General features: G+C 45.7%; 1 protein-coding gene across 1 annotated transcript in view; it reads right to left on the reverse strand.

The window, feature by feature from the left end:
* LOC308307672 (methyl-CpG-binding domain protein 5-like) overlaps positions 1 to 25,114 on the reverse strand; it is a gene marked incomplete at its 3' end in the record, with an annotated part of 42,508 nt that overhangs the window by 13,929 nt on the left and 3,465 nt on the right. Inside the window, exons 2-8 of the mRNA XM_080752938.1 lie at positions 21,080 to 21,451; positions 18,719 to 19,256; positions 10,095 to 10,197; positions 6,803 to 6,968; positions 4,685 to 6,283; positions 3,996 to 4,190; positions 2,437 to 3,005 (exon numbers count right to left, since the gene is read on the reverse strand). Of these exons, the coding sequence (XP_080609064.1) occupies positions 2,437 to 3,005; positions 3,996 to 4,190; positions 4,685 to 6,283; positions 6,803 to 6,968; positions 10,095 to 10,197; positions 18,719 to 18,843 (2,757 nt within the window). The 5' untranslated portion in view covers positions 18,844 to 19,256; positions 21,080 to 21,451. The remainder of the gene's footprint in view (positions 1 to 2,436; positions 3,006 to 3,995; positions 4,191 to 4,684; positions 6,284 to 6,802; positions 6,969 to 10,094; positions 10,198 to 18,718; positions 19,257 to 21,079; positions 21,452 to 25,114) is intronic.

A 25,114-nucleotide genomic window follows, 5' to 3' on the forward strand; every position in this document is an offset into this window, starting at 1 on the left:
GTTGGGCAACTTTCAAAACAAGCCTATTGTAACTCTCATCCACAAGGTGTTTCCAGAGCTTACCTTTCAAATACAGCATCTAGGCCAGTGTGGGACAGGAGAAGTGGCCAATAGCAATCAACATCAAGAAGCAGTCAGTGTGATAAAGAGGGGAAGATCGTGAGCTTTGCTGCTATCAAAGATTCGTTTACAAAAGCAGATGACAAACCTCAAACAAAGTGGCCACCATGATCCGCTAACTGGGGGGTTCGGGCGACATGTGCTGAATCCAGAGCTTGGACCGAAGTGAATGTGATCATTTGTGTGGCGCTCCTGTATTGAGACAGAAATGCAGCCTACGTTGAGGAATGTGTGTGTGAATCAAACTTGGCACTGTTAAGGGATCTTTTGCTTTGTCCGGGGGTAGCCAATCTGTTCTCAATAAATACTTGACATTAATTAATAGCATTACAATTGTACACAAAAACAGTCATAATAGCAAAAAACAAACCTACTGTAGTGTGATATAATAAAATGGTGAGATTTCTATACATCAACAACTTGAGTCCCCGACTGATTTACAAAGCATTGCTATGAATACAGAAAGAGACCTTGCCGACCTTGGTTATCGCTACATTGTAAATTATTTGTCACAAGTGATGATTGTATTCATCTTGGTGGCGAAGCGCTATATCCCGGTCAACCTCCCAACCAGCTAAAGAACATTAGAGTCAAGCCTCCGAGCGGCAGCGTTTGGATCAATAAAACATGTCAACTTGTTTACCAGAGCCGGTGGGGTTCTCTTATATAGAGTGTGACCTCCCATTCAACCCCCAGCCTTTCCCCGGTTCCCACCTCTCGAAGAATGGAGGTTAATTAAAGATAGCTCTGCTCAGAGGACACTTAAGGGAAGGTCAGCCAAAGAGTTTAGCCACCTGACACCTCCACTAGTGACACATGGCTGTTTGCTTTTATGTTCGGCCTCCGTGCAGGGGAATGTCACCCTGGGATAAAACCTAGGTAGGTGCATGGACCACGAGAAGAGCTTCTGCAACCACTAGAATCTCTGCTGGCCAACAATAGAATAAATGTAAAAGAATGCCTTGCGTTATTGCAATGCTATTATTACATTAGTGTTACTTAAGAGACTAGAAACTTAGTTATTGGTAACTAGCTTGTTCTTTGAATCAAGCGGCACACCGTTTAGTCTGATGGCCTACATCACCAATATGGTCTTTAATAAAAGAAAATCATAATAAAATAAAAAAATTAAGATGTGAGATTGGATAGAATATACGGTAGGCCATTATAAGTACTGAAAAATGTAAAAATAAAATATGTAAATTAGTTGGGGGGGGGGAAAAAAACTAAACAATGCACATACACTTTGAAACGGTGACAATGATGACGTCATCTTTGTTTCAAGAATATATATCGTCTCCGTCGGGTGGAAACCTCATATGTCCAAAACTGTAACTTTTCAGGATTCAAACTCAAAAGCATCGAAAGTAGCAGATCTGCAAGCTCAAACTGCATCGCTTCGCGTCGTGCTTCGAGCTTGTGGATCTGCTACTTTAGATTGCTTTTGCGTGACGCCGTATTATGAGAAAGTAGGATGTTAATTTAAAAAAAAATATATATATATATGGAGATAAGAGGTTTCTGCCTGACAGCAACGATAAAAAGCATGTGTCGATGCCAGATAGCCCTGTTTGTGATGTCCAGACTTGGAATGGACAGGATCAGTAATGTAATCAATTGATTACATGCAAAATATCAAATGACATGAAAACAAGTTTTCCCGTAATTCACCTGGCATAGATGAAAAATGATAATAAAAAAAAAAAAAAAAAAATAGTGACCTTCATTTGGCCAAGATGTATATAGTTTCAGTATATTTGCATCCACATGGCGGGAAAAAAAACAACAACACATTTAAAGGACAACTTTAGTTTTTTACAACAAGGTTTCATATTATAGATTGGAATTAAATAATATAAAAGATGAGTGTTAAAATTATTTCATTTACTTCTTTCTATTGTTTTAGAGATTCTTATTTCAGTGGTTGGGGGCATGCGTACGAGTGGCTAAATATGTCATTTTACACAGAATAAGCCAATTCCCAAGATACAACGCAACCTTTCATGGTTGGATGTGACTAATGGGGGCTAGAAGTGTTACTGTAAATAGCAATAAAGAAACTGCTGGCTTATTGTGTCTAAAAAGACATATTTAACCACTTGTACGCATGCCCCGATGCGTACGCATGCCCCACATTTTAGCACGGTAAACACGATAAAACAATAGAACGAAGCAAATGACAACATTTTAACACTCACTTTTTCTTTTCTCTTATTACAATCTAAAATATGAACCCTTGTTGTAAAAAAACAAAGTTGTCCTTTAATATCGCTAACGTTAAAATGCTCGACTGACATGACATAAAGAAAAACAAACAAACGAACAAACAAAAAGAAAACTAAACCTAAAAAGGTAACCTCCATGGTGGGGTGGTGGTGATGGATTACCTGATTCAGAGAAGGTATAGAAACCACCATTGGACACCACCCTCTCTCTGAAAGGGGGGTTCCCCTGGAAGGCTTTGGAGTAAGGTCCCAGCTGGTGCTGCTGCTGCCGCTGAGGGTTAAGGCCGTCCATGGGTCCCATGATGGCCTTGTTGTGTCCGCCGAAGCCCGCGGCGGCAGCCCCCGCGCTGCCCCCGCCGAAACCGGGCTCGTACATTTGACTCAAGGGGTCTGTGAACTGATCCATGCTTAGCGGAGGAGGAGGAGGAGGAGGAGGAGGAGGAGGAGCGCCCGGATTCAGGGTGCGTTTATTGCTGAGGTCCTGGAAGCCGGCGGGGACGTCCACTCTGCCGTGGTGGAGCTGATGGGATGGCGGCGGCGGGGCGACGCCGCTCTGCTGCAGCGTCGACATCGGAGGAGGAGGAACGCTTTCTTCGAAGAAAGGAGATTTGCCCGATCTGACGGCGCTGTGGTGGTGGTGGTGGTGGTGGTGGTGGTGACCTGCAATGGTGGAAAATGTACTCGGATGAATGTTTTTACTTGGGTAAAAGTATCAATACTGCAATGTAAAAACACTGTTACAAGTAAAAGTCCATAATTCAAAATGTACTTGAGTACAGGCATCGATACGTACTTAAGAGTACCAAAAGTAAAAGTACTGCAGAATTTCAAGTTTTCAAATGTATACAAATCTTTTGAAAATAGCAGATCTATGGCTATTTTTCAAATTAATGTATGTTTTTTTGTAATAATAATCAATCTGCAAAGTAACAAGTAACTCAAGTTTTCGAGTAAATGCAGTCGAGTAAAAGTACAATATTTGGATCAGAGACCGAGGTGGAGTGGAGTAGAAGTAAAAGTATTGGAAATACTCCACACCAAAGTACCGGTACCTATGAGAGTGGATTCCCCATTCCGCCAATGCATTTCAATGAGAACAAAAAAAAAATGCTCCATTCTCATTGAAATGCATTGGAAACGTGGAACGGTCAAGTACAGTACTCAAGTAAATGTACTTAGTTACTTTACACTAGTGGTTCTCAACCTTTACGGGCCGCAACCCCAAAATAATCATATTTTTACTAGGGACCCCCCCCCCCCCACCCTACGAGCACTAAGAGTTGAGGAATTACATTTTGTATAACAATGTTCTATTGTGAAAATAGTAGATCTACATGATCACAACGCCTCGCAGTGTTGTGAGCATGTACTGTAGATCAGCCTTTTTCACAATTTCAGCCTCTAATATTTGACAATTTGGCCAATGTTTAATTTGTCATTTTAGAGGTATTAAAAAGTCCTTAATTGTCACTTGAGAAATGTGTAGATAACCTCGGTCTATACACTTAAACTCTGTTGGTTTGTTTACTGCTGAGTGAGAAAACAATGTTGCACATTAAGTTAATCATCTGGGGAGTGAGGACCTCCCAAAATAATTTGGGGGGGTCCTGACCCACAGGTTGAGAACCACTGCTTTACACCCCTGCTGACCTGCGTGGCTCAGGCCGTTCTGGGCACTCTGGTGGCTCATGGACTGCAGCAGGTGGGCCATGGGGGTGCTGCCCCCTCCCTGCTGCATCATCCTCTTCATGGGCTCCGGGTATCGAGAGGAGGAGGGTTTGGAAGCCACGCCGACCCGCTGGGCGCTCATGTTGAAAGGGCCGTCGCCTCCTCCTCCGACTAGAGCTGTCACCATTACAGATTTAAAATCGACGATTAATTGTCACACACAAACACGAACATATGAATACATACTTCATTTCTGTTTGCCATTTAGGCTTCATAATCACAAACTGCAAAGGGCAGATTACTGACATATTTAAAGGTGATACACCATGCATTTAAAAAGTATTTATGCCATATTGTTTATGTCCCCAAAAAGTTTTTCAAAAGGTTTGAGGCTAAATTACCACTCCTGAATAGAGAGCCTCTCTCATTTTTGAATGGCTCTCAGAGCATTTTCAGCTGCAGTACCACCTTTGGCCTGAACGGTATTCTTGAAAATAGCGGAAATAGCTGATCTACAAGCTTACGACGCATTGAAAGCTCTTTGTAAGATCTGCTATATCTCGCATTTTTCAACATGGAAACAATTATAGCGATTATGCAAAATAATTTGCGATTATCTCAAATAATTACGATTGCGGCGATTATTACGTAATAACTGCGACAGGCCTTACCTCCGGCGTCGTCGGGGTGTTTCCTCTTCCGCAGAGCCGCCTCCCTCTGCTGGGACATCAGTTTGTCTCGGAGCGCCGCCCGTCCGCTCTGGCCTTCGCTTCGAGCGGTCGGTCCGGGAGCGGAGATGCCGCCGTAGCCGCCGCCGCCCTCCATGTACATCTGCTGTTCCCCGCCGCCCATCAGCCCCGGGGGGCCCAGGCCCTCCATCAGCCCCGGGGGGCCCAGGCCCTCCGCTCCTCCCGGCACCGAGTCGTTGGTCAGTTTGTTTTGATTGACTAGCTGTGCTTTGGCTGCGGCCGACAGCAGACTGCTGGCCGGGAATGAGGGGTTCTGCGGGTTGAGCAGCTGTTGGTGGGAGGCCACGCCCCGCGACGACAGGCTGTTCTGACCGACGCCGTCGGACCCGGGGGGGCCCGGCGGGGGGCGCATGGAGTCCAGGTTCCTGCTCACCCCCCCTCGCAGGTGGACGGCAGGCTCCTTCAGGTGATGCAGCGGCACGGAGGGCCGCGGAGAGCGAGAATGGAGCCTGGGGCCCGCGGCCAGAGCACTCCCGTGTTGAGCGAAGGAGACGGAGGCGTGCGAGTGTTGGGACGCCTCCTCCGCCCTGGCGAGAGCAGGGCCGTGTGCCAGGTGCACCGGAGACGTGATGGGCGAGGGCGAGACGGAGGAGGGGTTGACGTGCTGAAGCCTCAGGCCGTGGCCCGCCGTTCCAGGCTTAGCCGTGGGCAAGGGGAGGTTGCTAGGCAACGGGACGATCGCAGGAGGGAAGTTTACATTCACAGATGGCACCTGAGGCTGGGCGTTGAATTGGATGTGGGACGGCGGCGGCGGCACGGCAATTTGGTCCAGAACGTGGCTCTTGCTGGGGATGGGGTCGAGGATGCCCAGAGGGTCCTTCTCCGAGGTGGTGACCTGCTTCTTCTGTATGACACAGGAGGGAAGCTGAGACAGGGGCGGGTGCTGCTGCTGCTGTGCGTGGCAGACGGACGAAGCTTTTTGCTGATAGTCTACGATTTGTGTGTTGAAGTTGCAGGGAGACTTCCGCCTGCCGGGGCTTTTGGTGTGGAGCGAAGGCGACAGGGAGACGCTAGACCTGGCGGTCAGGGCACAAGGCGGCTGGGTGCCCGAAGGAGAGCCGTGGACCATGATGCCGGGCGGCGAGAGAGGGGTAAAGCGCTCGCCGTTCACGTGACCCGAGCCTGGACTCAGGGCCCTGTGGAAAGCCAGGACGGAGGAGGGGTCGGGGCTCCTCAGGGAGTCGGGCCTGGGAGACGGCGTCCCGTCGCCGCAACGCTGCGAGCCCCGCGAGGCGGACGACGGGGGGCTGAGCAAGCTGCCGTGGCGGCCGCTGAACGGGGACCTCCGGGCGGCGGCGCCGAGCCTCGACCTGCTCTGAGCCGCCACCGCCGCTGCTGCGTACGGGTCCCTCTGAGGGGGAGAGCCCAGGTCGTGCTGGTAGTGCTGCTGTTGACCAGACATGGTCATTTTGTATGAACTGTTACCGTCAGGAGTGACACAGTTGGACAGACCGTTGTGCATTTCATTCCTTATTGCTTGATGGTTCAGGGACCCCGCGTGGGACCCCCCGTGGCCGCCACCTGTAGAACCCACCAACCAAATTCAATGTCAGAAACGGGAGACAAAAAGTCTAAAACAAAGACCGGGAACGAGACACAGACTCTGAAGACAGAATAAAACCTGACGTCGCATTACTTCCATATTCGGCACGTTTCCACACACTTGTTGACATCTGTTTCTGATTTATTTAATATCTTTTTATTATTATCTAATCAAAAATGTTCTAATCTTTTTATCCAATCCATTGCTTTGTGCTGTCTATCAATCTATACATCTGGAGGAACAGATGTCAAGACAGGAAGACATCCAATAAGATATGCCAGAGTTAGAACAGAGATCGCGTTCAACAAATACTTATCGAAAAATGAAGTTCTTGAGTAAAAGTATTGGCATCAAAATGCACCAAACACAAGTGAAAGTATGTATTATGCATCATGGTTAGTACCATGGGTTTTCAAAAAATGACATTTGACATTTCCAGATTCCAGATGGGGTAAACAGAGAGACAGAGAGAGAGAGGAAAAAGCACAATGTCATACCAGTGGCAGCAGCAGCAGCTGGAAGCTGGGACTCCATGCTCTTGTGCAGGGTCGCCACGGCTATGATCTTCCTCTTGTGGATGCACAGCTTGGTGACGTCGGCGTCGGCGCGGGCGTCCTCGGCCGTCCTCTGCCTGACCACGGCCCCGGGGTCAAAGTTGAACACCTGCAGGAGAGGAGGAGCAGGCAGGGGTGTCACACCAAATTATGGGCCCTGGGTACAAAAACTACAAGGATTCACTCACATTTTGTGCTTTAACTGTTGAAAAATCACACCCGTGTGAAGTGGAGCTGTGTGTGTGTGTGTGTGTGTGTGTGTGTGTGTGTGTGTGTGTGTGTGTGTGTGTGTGTGTGTAGATCATGTGTACCGATTTTTGTGACATTTGAAGAAAATATGTAGGAAAAGGAGCAAAAGGTGTGTTTTGGAGAAAATTCAAGATGGCGGAAAATCTATCCTGGCGCAAATGGGCGTGGCCTATATGGGGAGATGCGTCTTGACCCAAGGAATCCAGGGAAAAAAGAATTTTATTTTTCGATTCATTCTTAAAATCATTATGAATCTCCTCTCCGAGGTTTGAAACTGTAGCTCCTATGGTTTACGAGAGAAAAATACTTGAAAGTGATTTCTTGCATTGTCCCATTATAAGTCAATGGGGACAATTAAGCGTCGTTTTTTGCCGATTACGTCGGCATGGTAAGGCGGATCGGAACGAAAGGTAATAGAACACCATTCCCGGCCGAGCCGCACATTTTGATGTATATATTGCGCGAGTGGCGTAAATGGTGCGGCACTAGTTACGCGCCGAAGTCAGGCTACATACACACAGACACACAGACAGACACACAGACACACACAGACCCACACAGCCACGTATAGGGAGCTGCACACAGCTCCAAAAATAGCAGATCTACAAGGTCACAGCAGCTTGTAGAACTGATATTTTTGAAAAATCATGAACGTTTTTGCAAGTTTTTCTTTTCTTTTGAAAAAGTTTCCATGTCAGTGGTGTGAAGGACCACCACAATGATATGTATTTGACCACGGACCCCCATCTCAAAATATTTAGTTCCAGGGACCCCCCCCAGAAGCAAAATTTAAGAGTTACATATGTTCGCTTAAAAAATAGATATATTCAAAAAGATTTGCACACATTTTCACGAATTTCAAAAATAGCAGATCTACTGTACAAGCTCACAGCGCGGCACTCGGTGCTGCGCTGTGAGCTTGTGTATCTGCTAATTTTAAAAAGCTAAAGTATAAAATAATTAAGGCCCCTCCACCTTGATTCATAATATACAGCCATTTAACACTTATTGCACACTAATGAATGATTGTTTTAATGCTATTTAATGATATTTGTTACTTTTGTCAATTGTCACCTTTATTGATGGTGGTCAGACACAAACTCAACAACTGGCCAATAAAAAAAAGATACCAGTTCTGTTCAGAATTTGTCATCTCACGTCTTTCCACAAAATATGATTTTGCTAAATAATTGTGATTACCTCAAATAAAAATGTCATATCTCAATTGTTATGCCAAATACCTACAGTACATAGCTATGACACACTTGCTATTTTATATTTTTAAGTGTAGCAAAGGTGAAAACAGCACATTATAGGTAAACAGTGCTCTTATTTTACATTCTGGCCACGTTCAGGTGTTAAGACAGATATCTGGCGCGTTTATAGATGTTGCGTCCCCCTCTCAAAAAAGCAAACGCCACTTGCCCGAAGTTTTATTTAGGTGGGCAACCCTTAGTGTCAACGCCTGCAGTCGATACCAAGTACCGGTTCGATAACAACAGTGTGTTAAAAAAAAAGACCACTTATCTAGCAATAATTAAAAAATTCCAATAACCATTGTTAACTCATACCTCGCGATCCCCGTAGAGACCGTAGATTTCCCGCTGTACCGCGCTGCCATGCCCGTAGAGCCCGCAAAGTTTAATTAGCTTTAATCATTATGAAAGGATTAAAAGTATTATAGCGCAGATTTTCGCTGATTCTGGCTCTTTAGGCCCGCCCCCCTAACTGTATCCGGTCATTTCCGGTCTGGACCGGATCCAGCTTTCCGTATCCAGTCTGAGCCTGGGCCATAGTCCCGCCTCCATTGGTTTACTGTGTAACAGAAGTGGAAGCTACTGGGCGATGGAACGCTCGTTTTTCAATCGGACTTTTGCGTTTGGAAACTTTGATCCAGTCTCTACACGCCTGGATTATGATCCCCGCACATATCGTGCGTTTTGTGCGCGAACGTGTCCACGTGTTACCATAGCGCACAGTTGGCTTTTTTCAATGCTTTTTCATGTAAACACTGGCTGATAAGCAGAGATACAGCGTGGCAACGGATATGTCTTTTTCAATGGGGTTTTTTGTATTCGAAAGCTTGTCACCGAGTCTACACGTCTACTAGATGAGTCGCGCACAGATTGTGCACGATGCGTGCGCGTGCCCACGTTAAAAGGTAAGGACAATTTGGCAGCTGCTTACTACAGCTATGTTTAAAATGGCAGAGAAAAAGTTAAAGTTCAGCTACAACTTAGTAAATTAATAACATAAATAGTACAGTAAGAATTTAAAACAGTAGTGCAACAATCAACCGAAGCATTCAAAATACAAAATGATGTATTACTTTAAAACCCATTTAGAACGGGTACACATTATTGTGTATCATTATTTTATGCTTTAACTATAGAAAAATAGCAGATATACAAGCTCACAGCACGGCACCGAGTGCCGCGCTGCGAGCTTGTAGATCTGCCATTTTTGAAAAATCAGGAAAATTAGAATTTTGACCCGATTCTATAAGTGTCTTTTGAATCCTTCTAAGATTTTTTGAAAAACCTATGTTTCTATGTCAGCAATCTGGCCAGCCATCGTCAAATAAAAGGTCCTTTTCACTTAACTGGAGCTCAGTTAGTCTGTTCTTGAGAGACTACAGTGGTTCTCAAACCTTTTCATGTGAAGGACCCCCAAAATGATATTTATTTGGCCACAGATGCGCATCTCAAAATATTTAGTTCCAGGGACCCCCCCAGAAGCAAAATTTGAGTTACAAACGTTCACTTTGAAAATACATATATTCAAAGATTTGCACACATTTTCACAACTTGACAGCGCGGCACTCGGTGCCGCGCTGTGAGCTTGTATATCTGCTATTTTTCACTAATTAAAGCATTCAATAATTCTAGGCCTAAATGGGACAGCATTTTTCCGATCGGTAACAAGTCCATTTGTGACGGATCACAAACCCCTGTGCAGCGGCACGTGGACACAATGACACACTGACCTTATGAAGGATGAGAGGACACTCAAGGCCACACTTGCAGGTGCCGTCGGTTAACAGGTAACTCTTGGCCTGTTGGAGACAGGCTAGCACCGATCCACTGGGGCTGTGGGCAGAAAGCACAGTTAACAGGTAACTCTTGGCCTGTTGGAGACAGGCTAGCACCGATCCACTGGGGCTGTGGGCAGAAAGCACAGTTAACAGGTAACTCTTGGCCTGTTGGAGACAGGCTAGCACCGATCCACTGGGGCTGTGGGCAGAAAGCACAGTTAACAGGTAACTCTTGGCCTGTTGGAGACAGGCTAGCACCGATCCACTGGGGCTGTGGGCAGAAAGCACAGTTAACAGGTAACTCTTGGCCTGTTGGAGACAGGCTAGCACCGATCCACTGGGGCTGTGGGCAGAAAGCACAGTTAACAGGTAACTCTTGGCCTGTTGGAGACAGGCTAGCACCGATCCACTGGGGCTGTGGGCAGAAAGCACAGTTAACAGGTAACTCTTGGCCTGTTGGAGACAGGCTAGCACCGATCCACTGGGGCTGTGGGCAGAAAGCACAGTTAACAGGTAACTCTTGGCCTGTTGGAGACAGGCTAGCACCGATCCACTGGGGCTGTGGGCAGAAAGCACAGTTAACAGGTAACTCTTGGCCTGTTGGAGACAGGCTAGCACCGATCCACTGGGGCTGTGGGCAGAAAGCACAGTTAACAGGTAACTCTTGGCCTGTTGGAGACAGGCTAGCACCGATCCACTGGGGCTGTGGGCAGAAAGCACAGTTAACAGGTAACTCTTGGCCTGTTGGAGACAGGCTAGCACCGATCCACTGGGGCTGTGGGCAGAAAGCACAGTTAACAGGTAACTCTTGGCCTGTTGGAGACAGGCTAGCACCGATCCACTGGGGCTGTGGGCAGAAAGCACAGTTAACAGGTAACTCTTGGCCTGTTGGAGACAGGCTAGCACCGATCCACTGGGGCTGTGGGCAGAAAGCACAGTTAACAGGTAACTCTTGGCCTGTTGGAGACAGGCTAGCACCGATCCACTGGGGCTGTGGGCAGAAAGCACAGTTAACAGGTAACTCTTGGCCTGTTGGAGACAGGCTAGCACCGATCCACTGGGGCTGTGGGCAGAAAGCACAGTTAACAGGTAACTCTTGGCCTGTTGGAGACAGGCTAGCACCGATCCACTGGGGCTGTGGGCAGAAAGCACAGTTAACAGGTAACTCTTGGCCTGTTGGAGACAGGCTAGCACCGATCCACTGGGGCTGTGGGCAGAAAGCACAGTTAACAGGTAACTCTTGGCCTGTTGGAGACAGGCTAGCACCGATCCACTGGGGCTGTGGGCAGAAAGCACAGTTAACAGGTAACTCTTGGCCTGTTGGAGACAGGCTAGCACCGATCCACTGGGGCTGTGGGCAGAAAGCACAGTTAACAGGTAACTCTTGGCCTGTTGGAGACAGGCTAGCACCGATCCACTGGGGCTGTGGGCAGAAAGCACAGTTAACAGGTAACTCTTGGCCTGTTGGAGACAGGCTAGCACCGATCCACTGGGGCTGTGGGCAGAAAGCACAGTTAACAGGTAACTCTTGGCCTGTTGGAGACAGGCTAGCACCGATCCACTGGGGCTGTGGGCAGAAAGCACAGTTAACAGGTAACTCTTGGCCTGTTGGAGACAGGCTAGCACCGATCCACTGGGGCTGTGGGCAGAAAGCACAGTTAACAGGTAACTCTTGGCCTGTTGGAGACAGGCTAGCACCGATCCACTGGGGCTGTGGGCAGAAAGCACAGTTAACAGGTAACTCTTGGCCTGTTGGAGACAGGCTAGCACCGATCCACTGGGGCTGTGGGCAGAAAGCACAGTTAACAGGTAACTCTTGGCCTGTTGGAGACAGGCTAGCACCGATCCACTGGGGCTGTGGGCAGAAAGCACAGTTAACAGGTAACTCTTGGCCTGTTGGAGACAGGCTAGCACCGATCCACTGGGGCTGTGGGCAGAAAGCACAGTTAACAGGTAACTCTTGGCCTGTTGGAGACAGGCTAGCACCGATCCACTGGGGCTGTGGGCAGAAAGCACAGTTAACAGGTAACTCTTGGCCTGTTGGAGACAGGCTAGCACCGATCCACTGGGGCTGTGGGCAGAAAGCACAGTTAACAGGTAACTCTTGGCCTGTTGGAGACAGGCTAGCACCGATCCACTGGGGCTGTGGGCAGAAAGCACAGTTAACAGGTAACTCTTGGCCTGTTGGAGACAGGCTAGCACCGATCCACTGGGGCTGTGGGCAGAAAGCACAGTTAACAGGTAACTCTTGGCCTGTTGGAGACAGGCTAGCACCGATCCACTGGGGCTGTGGGCAGAAAGCACAGTTAACAGGTAACTCTTGGCCTGTTGGAGACAGGCTAGCACCGATCCACTGGGGCTGTGGGCAGAAAGCACAGTTAACAGGTAACTCTTGGCCTGTTGGAGACAGGCTAGCACCGATCCACTGGGGCTGTGGGCAGAAAGCACAGTTAACAGGTAACTCTTGGCCTGTTGGAGACAGGCTAGCACCGATCCACTGGGGCTGTGGGCAGAAAGCACAGTTAACAGGTAACTCTTGGCCTGTTGGAGACAGGCTAGCACCGATCCACTGGGGCTGTGGGCAGAAAGCACAGTTAACAGGTAACTCTTGGCCTGTTGGAGACAGGCTAGCACCGATCCACTGGGGCTGTGGGCAGAAAGCACAGTTAACAGGTAACTCTTGGCCTGTTGGAGACAGGCTAGCACCGATCCACTGGGGCTGTGGGCAGAAAGCACAGTTAACAGGTAACTCTTGGCCTGTTGGAGACAGGCTAGCACCGATCCACTGGGGCTGTGGGCAGAAAGCACAGTTAACAGGTAACTCTTGGCCTGTTGGAGACAGGCTAGCACCGATCCACTGGGGCTGTGGGCAGAAAGCACAGTTAACAGGTAACTCTTGGCCTGTTGGAGACAGGCTAGCACCGATCCACTGGGGCTGTGGGCAGAAAGCACAGTTAACAGGTAACTCTTGGCCTGTTGGAGACAGGCTAGCACCGATCCACTGGGGCTGTGGGCAGAAAGCACGGGGTCACAGACGTAACACTGGGACACCACACACACACCATAGACATAAAAAGGTACACCAGGGGTCCTTCAACGTTTTCAGGCCAAGGACCCCCTTAGTTGAGAGAGAGAGATGAAGCAGCAGGGACCCCCACAACCTTTTCATAGATTCCATATAGTTTCATTGTTTGACAGCACAATCATCATTGTAATTTGGATTCATGTTAATTTGTGTTTTCAGATATTTAACCACTTGAGCCGTCCGTCACCCGTCAATACTTAATAAACATGACCTTTCACTTTGTACTTAGTCTGCTCTTTTTCCCCTCTACACCAAACCTCTTTGTAGAGAATAGCCGATCTCCAAGCTCTGCGCTGCGAGGCGTTGTGAGCTTGGAGATCTGCTATTTTTGGCTACAGTTCTCAGACTATGAACACTAGGGTTCAAGTTGTTAATATAAAAAGGATTGGAAGATTTGGAGGACCCCCTGTAGTAACTGAGGATCCCCTAGGGGTCCCGGACCCCCTGTTGAAGACCCCTGCAGTAAACATTTGTTTCCTCATGCCAATAAAGCTCTTATGAATTGAAGTCCCAGAAAAGATGCGCTGTGATTGACCAGTAGTCACTTTGAGTGGCAGCGTGCCTTCCGAACTTCCGCCTTCCTCTTTTTTTTTTTACAGTTCACTCCAATGAACTGCAGCGGCAAATGAGGTATCTAAGGTTTTATATCCAAGCGCCACACAACCATCAGGGCTTACATCATTCTTTTTTTTTAATTTGAGCTATATACGTACACATCTACGACCAGTAAGCATCGGTTCTTTAAAGGACAACTTCACCAATTTTCAACCCATCTTCATAATAATTGTTCCTCACTAATGCTTATAAGAATCAACTCTCCATTTGCCTTTTGCAGAGGGCGCCATTGAGTTTTTCTCTGTGTGTTGCTTCATTCAACATCTTTTCCCTTCCTCCCAAGTAAGGAAGAAAGAAAAAAGTCCAAAGCGGCCAGGTCTATGAAAATAAGCCCAATAGAAGCAACTAACTAGGCTTAGTTTTACTACTTTACATCGGCCATTTGAAAATAGCAGATCAGCAAGATCACAATGTGTCACATTGCGACACATTGTGATCTTATAGATCTGCTATTTTAAAGAAATATTGAGGGGGAAAAAATATTTTGAATATTTTTTAAACATTTAAAACACCACAAATCTTTAATGGAGATCCATGGCACAACATAACATATATTTCAGATGGGGGTCTGCGACTGTGGACAAATATATTAATCTGGGGTTAATTTCCTTGATATGTAAAAAAATGGGAAACACTGGTTTAAAAAAAACATTAGAAAGCAAGCCCAATAAGCAACCACCTTTTTAAAGACCGAAATTGTTTATTATAAGCAGACATGGCAACACAGGTTTCACCCAGAGCCCAACATCGTTGAGTTTCCCGTTTGCCACTTTCCCAGGTGTTTCGCCCAGCCCAGGTGTTCTGCCCTACTTCCTGGGAGTGGAGCAGGAATAAGGTGAATAAGCTTAGATTCCTGTCAAACTGTTTCTGAACTGTCCACAGCCCTCCTGAGACACAAGTAGTAGAGAGTAGGGCATTAACGACTTGTGATTTTTGCAGGTCGACTCGACTCAGTAACAAGTTGAGTTGAAGTCAACTCTATCGTTTGATGACATCATCACATCACATGACCCCCCCCCCCCCAATTTTTTGGGGGGGTCCCCAGATGATTAACTTAATGGGAAACATTGTTTTCTCACTCAACTGTAAACAAACCAACATCAGGTTTAAGTGTATAGAGGGTATCTGCACATTTCTAAAGTGCCAATTTAAGAACTTTTTAATACCTCTAAAATGGCAAATTAAACATTGTCCAATTGTCAAATATATAGAGGCAGATATTTAGCCTAGTTCCAGACCCTGAATCGCTAGCCACACCCCTTAACTTTTTTTGGCGATTAAGGGGTCTAGAAGTGCTCTCATTGAAGAGGCCTTCCTCGTATGAAAATCCGTACGGCGAATCAGCGTCGTGAATCAGCGTCTTGTGATCAGCGTGGGTGGGGGTTTCCCAGAACTCATGTGCGTTTCCAAGTAAACCAGCGCCGCCCCGTACCGTACCGTGCATCGCGTCGCGGTAAAATGCGATCGTATCGATCTCGCTATGAAACACCAGTAGCAGGCATGTTATGTTGTGTTTGATTACTAGTTCGTATTGCTCCTATTCTGCCTGTTTCTTTGGTTAGCAAGTAGCACTAGCAAGCAACAGGCTAGCCACTAGCCAGCCACACATAACAACACTACTCATGTGTTGTCAGACGGTGAACCAATCGCTGAAGACTGCCTCTTTTTTGTTTGGCTACGCCCATCCCTGCAATCGCCTTCGGTGGAAGTGAGTTCAGACTGAATAATGGAGTGAAACGAAATGTCAATTCAGGCTGAGTGTCAGGCTAGCAGATATTGTGAAAATAGCCGATCTGCATCGCGAGGCGTTGTGAGCATGTAGATCTGTTATTTTCACAATAGAAAGTATATGTATATATTTTTTTTTTTCAACTTCGACTTTCTCTGGTGGGAGTCGACTTGTGTAATGAAGTCGACTGAGTCGACTTGTCGACTTTTTCGTTAATGCCCTAGTAGAGAGAAATGCTACCATTTCATCAGTGGTGAGGACCAATTATATGAAGCCAGGTTGAAACTCTGTGAAGTCGTCCTTTAAGTGTGAATCTGGCCAGGATGTGAAACACACAGCTGGCTCAGTGAGGCTTGGCCACGCTCGCTCTGAAGACAGAGAAGATGCTGATGGCTTGGAGCCAGAGAGGGAATCATGTCTAAGGTAATACTGCACATACTGGGAGAAAAGTACATTTAATATCATCCCATTGTCTGAAACCCCAAACTGATGATCTCAAGTCTAGAATGGTCATCATCAACTCCTGTGGGATTCCATGCTTGGTACATTCTTAGGATGGCTTCAGTGTGGTTTTGGGTACATAATGATCATCAATAACTGTCCATAATGACTTCCACAGTTACAAATGGGTTAGATCAGTGGTTCCCAAACTTTTTAGCCCAAGACCCAAGAGAGAAATTTCTAGCCTGATCTCAGACTCAGCTCACGCAGTAGTCTGAAACTGTCCCTATTCTGAGCGATTTACGGGGGAGGGACTTTTTTGCGCGCGAGTGATCGCAACGCACTGTGATCGAGACGCACGGTGGACGCGACACACGGTCGCGGAGTGTGTGTGTGATTGTGTGTGTGTCTATGTCTGTGCCAGTGACTGCTTCCACACAGAACTGCGACCAGAAACATGTAATCAACATTAACAGCTTGGTGAAATCAGCGCGCGCGTGTGTGTGTGTGTGCCTTCCTCAGCCTGCCTGTGTGTGTGAACTTCGTTTGAATCGTTTCAACTGCTGCGCGGATTGGATATTCGTTAGACCCACTCCCACCCCCCGCGCTCATTGGACGGGCCGAAAATAAATTCCGATTCATGTACTCAGCTCCAGACCAGAGAAAGAGTCCACTCTGAGAGTGGGCGGGGTCTATGGTCTGGAAGCAGGCTAAGAAATGTCAACATTTTAAATGTTTACCCGGGGCCCAAACTAGTGCAAATAGCAGATCTCCAAGCTCACAAACATGGGTCTTCGTGCCGCATTGTGAGCTTGTATATTTGCTATTTCCACTACTTTGTGAGCATTTTTTGTTGTTGTCATTATTATTTATAGAAATGATTCCTTTTATTTAATTAAAAACTTTGGAATTGTTTTTAACTGATCAAAACAATGTTGTGATTTACCTTTTTTGTAATCTTTTTTTTTTCTTACTTTTTTTGATCATTGTGAGATAAAAGTGCAAAATAAATGTGCAATAGACTAAATCAGGGGTCTTCAACGTTTTCAGGCCGGGGACCCCCAAACTGATGGGGAGATGGAGCAGGGACCCCCTACCACCTCGTAGGGTGGGGGGGTCGGGGCTACGACATATTTTTTAGTTACAGCGAGCAGGGTGGGCCGTACCACTACCATTTCTAAGCATACTACTTATTAACTGAGAACCAATGTCAATAATATCAACAATCTGTCAATTGCATAGTAATCATGTATTCAAGCTATTCAAAATGGATAGAATCATGATTTATTTTTTAACATAAACGTGAAAAAAAAAACATTTTTGATATATATACATATATATTTTTTTTTAAAGCAATAATTTCGCGGACCCCCTGCAGTACCTCCGCGGACCCCCTAGGGGTCGCGGACGCCCTGTTGAAGACCCCTGGACTAAATAATTAAAGATAATGATATTGAGAGATTTTTTGGTCAACTATGTGTGGACACAATTTTCTCTCCATGATGGAATGCTTAATGTTTCCAAGTTTTGCTCTCATCAAAGCCAGGGGTGGGTGCAACATATTAAAACACTTTCAAGCAAGACCTCCTTTAATTCTGGCTGAGCAAAACATTCTAGCACTTGGGAAGAAAAAAATGACATAATGGTCTCTCGACATGACCAAACTACCAAACCGGTAAGGATAAAGGCCAATTAAAGTGTAGAACAGGTGAAAATGACGCAGTGGGAAGTTTCACAGCACAAATAACCACTTAAAAACTCTTATACTTAGTTCCCTGGAGTCCACCAGGGCTGTTCAATAGGCCCGATTCAGTTTTCGCTCTCCATTAAATATCTTAGCTGAAAATAATAGCCGATCTACAAGCTCACAACATCTGCCATTTTTACAGAATGTTCATAAGAATGATAACCACTTTATATATTGGCTATTTAAAAAAAATAGCAGGTATAGATATTTTAGATATTTTATTTTCTATGTTGAAAAATATCAAACATTTTGTCCCTGGCTAGGGTTGGGATTTGGAATTGGAGGAACCGAAGGAACAGAGTCCAACATTGAGGAACCAGAATTGGTTCCATCGCATTTGGAAGCGTTTCCTAGTCCGGGATCACTTCACTTTTCGGGGGTTGTAACCGGTCTGGAGCAGAAACCACAAAACGTCATGTTGTAGTACTCAAAGGACTACAATTTGCCGGAAAGATCAAACCTTAACCCAAAATATTCCCCTGCGCTCAAGGACATACTTTTAGGGCCTACCTAATTAACCCCTTGATGCGGAGTAGTTTTGCTTTCAAAAAATTTGTTTGGTATATGCATCTTTTAGTCCAACTGTTAGCGACTGGCAAGACTACACTAGGCTACTCAAGCATTTTAATAAGGATTGGGGAAACAAACGGAGGAACCAAATCAAAGCGACGCCGCTTCTTCTAGTGGTTTCCGCGCTGTAGGCGGAAACCAAACGGCCTGTTGTGAACGAACACCAGGCTTTCCCCCAGAAAGCCTGGTAGGCGAGGTTAAGCGTTTCCAGAACCGGTTTTATCACACTGTCGGAGCTGGCATGCAGACTTCACGACTGCTATACAATTAAAATTAAATATCAATGTGGGGGGGGGGGGGGGGGGGGGGTCCTAGACTTGAAAGTTTGAGAACCACTGGTTAAGTTTTAAAACAACAAGCTTTTTTTTCCCCCAGAGAGAAACCCTTACCTGATATAGACAACCCCGCCCTGGTGCAGCCTTCGCTGCCAGCCAATCGGGACCTCCGCCGGTGGTGACATCATCATGTCATCTGGACACTGGCCCGCCCCCATGTACTTCATAGTTCTGTCCATTGTGTCCCTTCCTTCAAGGTCCAGACACACTCTGCCCTGTCCAGATTATCACCACCACAAGTCCGTCCGTCAGACTAGCAGCAGCCGTTGCACCTGCACGTCATCCTGTTGGCCCCGATCAGCCAACAACTGACCAACCAAGAGACGATGATGATGACGACGACGGGGTGTGCGACGCTGGTCGGAAGGTAAATTGTTGTGCGATCTCGCGTTTGTGTACTTAAATCCATCGGGAACTTCAGGCATGGCACAGCCTGAAAAAAGAAATGTTGTTGTTTTGCTGTTTACTCGTGGCTTATATCCTAAAATCCATTGGTAAAACAAGGGTGGTATGGGCTGCTTGTTGTGACGTTAACAGCTTGTGTGAACGAATACGATTCCGACCCCCACCATTCTGTTGCCGCTGGATGCACCTGCACGGAATAAAGCAAAATAGAAATCTCATGACTGAAAGTTTACTGATGATGTTTTAGGTATTATCATCATTCTGAACCCTACTGTATGTTACTGCTGTTTCACATACAGCACATACAGCCAACCAGTTGAAGAAATCACATTATTTGAGCCATTAAACCTTTTAGCTTTTGACATTTCTCAGAGCATTCTTTCATGTTTATGGAAGATGCTTCTAAAAACCTTAAACCTGTATTCTATTGCTAGTTTGATCACTTCAGATACAATTCAAATGTTTTTTTCACTATACTGAACATGCCTAATAGAAACAAACTTTAGAGTATTACCCGTATTCCTCCCAAGATCATCGGACTTCCCACACTTGCCGATATGAACAATAAGGCCATCACACACTTAGCACTTTCAATAACAAATGACACTGATCACCCCCTACTTTGACCTTATGCCATCTGGGCGAAGATACAGAACCCTGAAGTGGGAAAAGGTTGGTTTTAGCAGGAGTTTTGCAGCACTAAACAAAATGCCCCGTCATCGATAGGATGGTTTTCCATGTACAGTGGGGACCTCATGTTCTGTCTTTGTGATATGTTGTTTTGTGTTATAGGATTATGTGTCGTTTCTGTTGTTGTTTTCGAACAGACTTTAGTGAACATTATTATTACACTCTTTATAATCTTAAAATAACTAATTAGGCTAATCTTTAAAATAACTAACAACCGAAAATAGCCGATTTTTAAGCTCCCAACGCGTCGATGGGTGCACAGTACTGTGCTTCCATATAAGACATGCTGGCTCCTATGGAATTCCAAATGACTGAAATCAGTCGCGATTAGGCCTGGGGCGGTATGGACATTTTGTTACCGTGATTACCGTCTTCCCATTTACCGCCGGTACTGCGGTAATTACCGCACCCCCGTATTATTAATTCAGTTTCGGCGATAAGCCAAAATATTGCAATCATCTTCCCAAAAGTCGCCTCTCCACAGTGGAGAGGCGACACAGCCTGACTGCCCTAGTTATACTTCTCCGTACAGCACAGCGGGTCTGGCTTTCAAAGGAGCAGATCTACAAGCTCACAACACATCGCATCCGCGACGCGTTCTGAGCTTTTAGATCTGCACTGTCGGGTTACCATAGTAACGTAGGCTAGCTACTTGGGCTTTTCAGACACAAACAGCTGTGTGAACAAACCAGAAGAGGAAGAGTAGTCAGATCGTGTACAGTGATTCTGTAAACTCACGTCACGTCTCAACTCTCAAATCGCAGTGATTGAGTGCTGCTATATACAGGTTTTAGTTACAAGACTTGACAGAAAAGGTTATAAAATCGCCGACGCGCCGACGAACGGGGCACAACGTGCGACGCGTGGCTAAAGTAAAATATTTTCAGTTTTAGTCCACGCGGCCCGCGCTCCGCCAGTAATCCGTATGAATAAAAAAAGATATGCCACAACACAAGGTATGTATTAACATCCTTGTGTCGAGTGGATTACAAAGAAAGTTTATGCTGCTCCGTCATAGAGTTGTGCTCCGTACTCTCCTGCCCTGTGCATGCACTGTGTGCAGCTCTGTGTCTTGAGTGACGTATGTGGCTTCCAACGTGTGGTGCACGGCCCAGAGCAGAGCGGCATGGAGCGCATGCGGTCCTCGCTTCTCCCCCGTTTTAAAACTCGCTTGTTTTCCAATAAAAAATAGACTTTTTTTTTTGTCTTTTTACCGCGGTAAGCACAATGACACCGCGGTAGACCTCGGTATACCGCGGTACGGCGGTTACCGCCTCCAACCCTAGTCGCGATCAGACTGACAACTTTAAATCCACGTACCGGTCGTCTGCTCCGTCATCGCACAGGAGGAGGCAGCCTCACAGTGGAACTCCAGTAGCGACGTCAATCATCATCTCCGGCCTGCTGCTGACAGTTAAAAGTTCTCATGTTGGAGATGCCATCGTCTCTCCAGTGGCCCTAGGACAGGGCAGGACAATCTGCCTCTACCCAGCCCAAGGAATAGCAGTCAGAAATCTGCTAATGGCTCTCGTCGTTCGTCACTAATGAAACGGGACGGAAGGCGTCAACCGCGGCTCTCTTCAGTTTGGTGACGTCGTCGTTTCTGATTCGAGCGGCATGACATCACCCCCCACAGTGGTCTTCTAGACGAAGGGATGAAGGAGACCGTCGCGTCCCGTTCCAAGTTTAGTTCTGTGAAATGAGTCAGAGAAAACAGCAATTAATACCACAATCCTAAGGAGAATGTTCCAATCCAAAAAGGTTTGTTGTTTACATCTCTACCTGTCAGACCAGCTTAGATATTTTTTTCGTATTTTTTTTTCTCAGTATAATGAACATGAAATGGCAGAAGATTTGAGATGTCTGACTAAAAAGAAGAGAGAGAGAGAAAAAAAGAAATCATACAACAGCAGGTGCTCCAAAGATGCCGGCTCTGAAATGGCAGAGGCTGACAGACAGACATGCAATAAAGAATACACAGCAGAATATTACCATCTTGTTGCCACTGGTGATCTCATCATAAGGCACACTGGCCAAGCCAAGTGCTAGATTAAAATGGGGGATGGGGGATGATAGACAGGCCCTCTCTTTTTGCTGTGGCGGCGGTGACTAAGGTATGACTAAGCCCCGGGCAGTCTTCATTCACAATAAGCTAGGACCATTCCTTTGAGTGCTGCCGGTGCCATCGTGACTTCACAAACAGTGGCACACAAGGAGAAATATGTAAGCTAAAAGGGTATGTCATCACGCCCCTGTTTGAAGATTTCCATCCCAAAACCTTTCCTTTAAGACCTGGTTTGATACCATGCATATGAACAATATATCGTCGTTGTCGCGTGAAAACCTTGTATGTCCAAAACCGTTCGTTTTGCATTCATCATTTTAAAAATGATTTAAACTAGTGAAAACAGACGATCTACAAGCACACAACGCCTCGCACCGCGAGGCGTTGTGGGCTTGTAGATCTGCTGTTTTCACTAGTTTTGTGTGACGGCCTTGTATGATGAAGCAGGGCTTTACTTTGCGAAAGAACGTACACATTTGAGACTTGGAGATACGAGGTTTCCACCCGACAACGACGATATGTTGTTTTTTTCTTCTTCTTCAAATGGTAAATCGTATAAGCAAGAAAAAAAAAGGTGACATTTTAGGCTTTGTTTAGCATCAAAAGTAGCATTTCGAGCTAGTGGATCTGCTACTTTTGATGCTTTTGTGTGACGCTGTATGTGATCAAGTAGGGGGGGGCGGGGCATTAATTTACGGAAAAAAAGAAAAGAAAAAAAAAACACACAAAAAAAGGTTAAAATATGGAGATGAGCGGTTTCTGCCCAACAGCAACGATGTACAGTAGATTGAAGAGCACATGAATTCCCTGGTTGGGATGCCATCGTGCTCCTAGATCATCTTTACATAAATTCCCTGGGGACAGTGAGTGGACAGTGGGATGCTCCTGGATCTAGGCCGACGGGTTCTCAAAGTGGGGGTCCGTGGAGGGGGAGGGAGTTCCAGAGGTGGTGCCCCAGTGAAACGAGGATCTACAAGCTCACAGCGCGGCACTCTTGTAGATCTGCTATTTTTGAAAAATCTTGAAAATTTGAATTTTGACCCGATTCTATAAGTGTTTTTTGAATCCTTCTAAGGTTTTTTGAAAAACCCATGTTTCTATGTCAGCAATCTGGCCAGCCATCGTCAAAGAAAAGGTCCTTTTCACTTAAATGGAGCTCAGTTGGTCTGTTCTTGAGAGACTACTATGTCAGTGGTTCTCAAACTTTTTCATGTGAAGGACGCCCAAAATGATATGTATTTGGCCACGGACCCGTATCTCAAAATATTTAGTTCCAGGGACCCCCCAGATTAAGCAAAATTTGAGTTACAAACGTTTGCTTTGAAAATACATATATTCAAAGATTTACACACATTTTCACAACTTTTTCAAAAATAGCAGATCTACAAGCTCGCTGTGAATCTGCTATTTTTCACTGGTTAAAGCATTCAATAATTCTAGGCCTAAATGGGTTAAACACTTTGAACACATTTTATTGTTCGGCTATTTGAAAATACATATCGGAAAACAATATCTACAAGCTCACAGCGTGTCGCGACTGGTGATGCAAGTGCAATGCATTGTGTGTCGTCAGAATGTCAAACGGACATTTTTTAAAGATATTGACACATTTTCTTATGGGGGAACCCTGGCACAACCTGTTGTAAAATGGGGGCCCGTGGGACAATATAGATATCAATTTGAAGGTCCCGGATATGAAATGTTTGAGAACCACTGATCTATAGGCTACCTATACTGGTCTGCAGAAGGCAATGTGTGGCACTCTTGCTATTGCACATTATAGCATTACAGTGTGAATCATTTCCTCTAGTCTTATGGAGGATGAGTCATACACAGCAAAATGTGACACAATATAAATACACCAGGAATATTGTCCTTCAACAGATGCTCACTGTGCTTGATATTGATATTGAATTCTTGATCGGCATTGACAGAGACTATTGCTGAATATTGCCAAAAGTTACCCAAGTGATCAACTCAAATCTCATCCTGTGAATGCAAACCAATACAAAAAAAAAGATTAATAAGGGTAATAATAATAATAATAATAATAGGGATGCACCAATATGGGAATTCTTGGCCGATACGGATGTTTAAAATAACAATTTAGCCGATAACCGATACTGATATTAGTTTATATATTTATTTCCCCCCTTTTGTGACAGGGAAACAAATACAGCTTTCCTTATAAGAAATAACTGTTCAGAATCTACAGCTTGGTAGGCTGCAGATAACAAATACACCACCATAGCCAGTGCAAAATGTATGCTTATATACAACAGATAAATATCGGCTACTGCCATCGGTTAATGTTGGCTTTATTTGCCAATACCGATATTGACCAAAAAATGGAAATATTGTCCGATACCGATATCTGGCAATACAGAGGGTGCATCCCTAAATAATAATAATAATAATACAAAATGGCTAAACCAAAAGTCTTATGTGTATTTGTATTAATATTTCCATTACCAACAAGTAACGGTTAATATTCCCTGGATGTCACAGTTTATATGGCTAAGCCAAAGGGAAGGCACATTTCTGTATGACGCAACAGCGCTACCATAACACAATATATCAGCCACAAAAGAGCAGGGAGAGAGCTCTCTCTCTCTCCCCAGCCCTTTCACCAGTGCACCATGCCTGGAGCGAAACTGACTGAGTTGAAAAATAGGACAGGCTGTCTTGGATGCAAGGCAGCAGCGGTCCCAAAGGGGGCGGGAGGATAGGTAGGTACTAGAGATTCAACAGCCAGCCAGAGCACCAAATATTTTGTAAATGAATATGGTTTCCTAGAGAGATGCAACGAGGGCATCTGTGTTTGCGGTGACACCGGACGAAACAATGACTTTCGTGCCAGGAGGTGAGAAATGAGACAAGATACATGCGCGGACACAAAGACAAGATAATGTCCAGAAATGCTGCAATAACACAAAGCAGACCCCCCCTCCCCCCTCCCCCCCAGAAAATAAAATAAATAAACAAGGTAGACCTTTATTAATCCTTCGGGGTAAATTCTAGGGTTCTAGCTTCAACCAGCTGGCGGCTGGTCAGATGCTAGGGTAGGGATTCCTTTAGGATTTTAACTATTCCAGTTCATTTATCTTCTGTCTGTCCGTCACGTCACACTTTTGGCCCTCCTCTTATCTCCGCCACTGTTGGCCCTATCGATGCCAAACTTTGCACACACACTCCCTGGATGGCAAATGACAAACTCTAGCCCTGATTTCTCACATGTCCCTCTTCTAACGCCACCATCAGGCCGATTTTTGCAAAACACATTTTTGGAC

Source organism: Nannobrachium achirus (assembly GCF_963921795.1).
Source record: "Nannobrachium achirus genome assembly, chromosome: 22".
NCBI classification, from domain to species: domain Eukaryota; kingdom Metazoa; phylum Chordata; class Actinopteri; order Myctophiformes; family Myctophidae; genus Nannobrachium; species Nannobrachium achirus.